The sequence below is a fragment of the Chrysochloris asiatica genome, unplaced genomic scaffold, assembly GCF_000296735.1.
Source record: "Chrysochloris asiatica unplaced genomic scaffold, ChrAsi1.0 scaffold00122, whole genome shotgun sequence".
NCBI classification, from domain to species: Eukaryota; Metazoa; Chordata; class Mammalia; order Afrosoricida; family Chrysochloridae; genus Chrysochloris; species Chrysochloris asiatica.
Window position 1 is genome coordinate 4,265,788 of NW_006408640.1, and position 3,407 is coordinate 4,269,194.

At 39.4% G+C, this 3,407-nt stretch overlaps 1 protein-coding gene across 1 annotated transcript in view; it reads right to left on the bottom strand.

Moving 5' to 3' along the window:
• RALBP1 (ralA binding protein 1) overlaps nucleotides 1–3,407 on the bottom strand; it is a 101,676-nt gene that overhangs the window by 8,935 nt on the left and 89,334 nt on the right. The window contains exons 8-9 of the mRNA XM_006868710.1: nucleotides 1,741–1,862; nucleotides 1,362–1,485 (exon numbers count right to left, since the gene is read on the bottom strand). Of these exons, the coding sequence (XP_006868772.1) occupies nucleotides 1,362–1,485; nucleotides 1,741–1,862 (246 nt within the window). The remainder of the gene's footprint in view (nucleotides 1–1,361; nucleotides 1,486–1,740; nucleotides 1,863–3,407) is intronic.

Below are 3,407 nucleotides of genomic sequence, written 5' to 3' on the forward strand. Positions count from 1 at the left end.
ATTTCTTGCTTCTGCCACAAATTCCCCCAGCTGTGAGCCTTCCAACCTTCTAAGTATTCCTTTATATATGGTTCAGAGTTCTGGGACCATCCCCTGAGCCTGCTCGGTCAGGTATTTTGTGTTGTTGTTGGCGGAGCTCTCTGCTACACATCCACCCGATCTGCCATCTTGTTTGTTCTCCCTCAGAGGTGTTACTTTAAAGTCCAAGTGGGAAAGCCTGTGTTGAGGATCACAGACCTAGACTGATGACATGCCTGTGCCTATTATATGCCAGGGGCACATCAGTCTTGTTTAAACCACTATGTTGTTGTTAAGTGCCTTTGAGTCCATTCTGTCTCATTGTGACCCTGTACAGGGTTTCCAAGGAACAGCTGGTGATCCTGAACTACCGACCTTAAAGTTCAAACCGACCTTGCAGTCCAGTGTATTAACCCACAGCACCAGGACTCACTACAGCTTAACCTATAGCCCAAGAACTATCATTCTGGAATATGTTTTCCTGCTTAAGATTAAACATGATTTATAAAGAGTTATAAAAGAAAAATAAAGAGTCAATGTTGACCAGAGCAGACCTGATCTCAATCCTGGCCAACTCCTCCCCAATCTTTGTCCTAGAATTGTCCTACGTGGGGAGCTTCTTAGAGTTTCTGGGGGATAATTGGATGTGGACTTCCTTTCTTTCTCTGCTCATGGTGACACTCTGGTTTGCTCAACAGCTTGGTTCAATCAACAACAGTGAGCCCAAGGGAGGGAGGCAAAGTATTCCTACTTTTTTCAGATTCCTAAGAAATGGATGTATTGTTTCAGCCCTTAGGCAAAACATCTGGAGAAAATGTTTTATTTGGGACAAGTAGGGAAATTCTAGTTAAGATCATATAAATCTGTTTTTCTTTTCACTGTGCAACTGTCTCCCAGATGCCTGTTGCTCATCTACCTCTTGGTTGGATGAAAGGCCAAAAGAAAACCTTGTCCCTCTTTATCCATAGAGAAATGAAGGAGCTTTTTCCTTCTTCTACTGGTATTTCCTTTTCTCTTCATCATCTCTGGGATCATAGACAAGATAATCCACGACTACCTAAACTGGCATAGTTTACTGAATCTCTCTTAAATTGTGAAGAGAAAGGTATGTGTGATACACTGAAGTCATACAGCTGGAGAAAGACACCCGTGTGCCCTCAGCTTAGCCACAGTTCACTTGTGTCCTTTAAACTCCTTGGTGAAACGTCCCCTAAATTCCTCTCTACTCAGTCTCCCCCTGACTGGTGACTAAGGGAAAGAAAAAGTTTCTGGTGGGAAAGGTCTCTATAGATCTTTAAGGAGTTAGTATGATTTGTGGTTATCCTCCCTCCCCTGACACTCACTTCCAGCTCTTCATTCTGTCTTTGTAAATCTTCCAGAATGATCTGCAGCTCCTCTTCATCTTCACTCTCACTCTCACTCTCAGAGGAATACTCTTCAGTTTCACTTCGACCATGTTGCTGTCGACTAAAAGGGCAAGAGATCCATAAAGACTTTACAAACAGCAGCAAGAGGTACAAGTGTGTACAAAGTATCACCACCCTTTTAGACTGATCTGGTTTTCAGGAGACATTATAACACCCTTAAGACTATAAATAGAATGTTTAGAGATGATTAATTTCAAAGACCAATTATTTATATTAAAGCCTAAAAGTTGAAAATTTATGCTTATACCAAAAGCAAACATTCCTGGAAACTTCAGAACCTTTGGCTTTTCTTTACCTCTGAATTTCAGCAATCTCAGCTCTAAGGCGTTCTATCTCTTCTTTCTCTGAGGCAATCTGCCGGCGCAGAAACTGCTCCATGGCTAGAAGCTCTTCCTGTTCAGTCAGGATCTCGTTCTCCTAAAATAATGATTGCTGGTGAACATCTTTGATTTTTTCATCTAGAAAACGCCACTTCTTTTTAGTCTCTTATGTTACTGTGAACTTTTTAACCCTGTTACTTGTTTGATGACACATATTATTGAAAGCTTACTGTATCACATAACTGAACAATAGCCTGTTTCCTGAGGGTGAAGAAAGAGATTTCTGTGAGAAAAGGTAAGATATTGGGGTGTATGAGTAGACATAAAACATAAAATGCTACATGGAATCCAGGTGTCCTTGTGCTGCAAAGGATCTCTATGAGGCTAGCACATTGGGAACAAAGTCAGTTTTAACACAAGGCTAAATTTTTTTTAGCTTTCCAGTCCTTCCTTAATTGGTTCCCATGTCATAAACTTATTTTAGGGCCAAAGTGGACTTTGGTATTTCACTTGGAAAGATAGGGTCCAGGAGACATGCAGCTAATCGCAGCAATATCTTTCAAAGTGGATCTGAGGGATGGAAACGCAAGTTGTGTCTCCAGAGATAATATTAAAACAGCAAATATTCTCCTCTTACAGAATAACCATGTCTAAACTGATTAAGTCACCAGTTTTATGAAAGTAATGGAAAAAATAACTATCTGCCAAAGATCTAGCTACAGCTAACCTCCCCCTTCAACCTAGGGAAGGGAAACAAAGCAGATACAAATAAGATTAAAAAGAAATTGGAAGGCTGTGAAGATGACAAGTTGGCTACAGACAAACAGCCAAAGAGCATTTCTTCTCAAACTGACAGGTATTGAGAGGGTAACTATTTGCAGTCAAGCTTGAAAGACACTATATGCATTGGGAGTCTTTCTTGGAGATGTTAATAGGCAATATTTCCCAAGTGTTTTTTAACACAGGGATTTTTTCTTTTCCTTCATGTATCTATTAAAGCTAATATTCTGAAAAATATCAGGTTGAAAGCCCTAAAGTGAAGACACAGTTAGTCATTTGCTCTCCTCAGAAGGGAAGTATTAATGTGACTGCTCGACAAAACAATGTATTTTTCAGAAGTAAGAGAGAAGGTTCTTAAACTTGTAGGGTTTTAGTACCCTACATAAATGAGTTTCTAAAAGCTTACGAAAATCATGCTGCAGAGCCTTAAACTTTGAAGAGATCCAGAACAGACTTAGACTGACTTGAGAAATTCACAGAAATAAATGAGCTCATCTTCAATTCTATGCCTCAACAGATAGTTGTTGAATTATTGTTGTTAAGTGCTATAGTGTCGGTTTCAACCCATAGCAACCCTACATAGGATTCCCAAGGAGCAACTGGTAGGTTTGAACCACCAACTTTGCAGTTCAAACTGATCTTGAGGTCCAGAGCATTATCCTACAGCACCGCACCAAGACACCTTAAGTATTCATGTAAGTTACATATTCCTGACAATCCCAGAAATTAACGAAAACAAATTTGTGCTGACCAAGATAAGTGTATGTCAACCTTGAAAGGAAAACCTTTCTAAGTAACTTTAAGCTAGATATAATAAGAAATGTATTTTATTTAAAGAAAATAATTAACTTTTATTAACAAG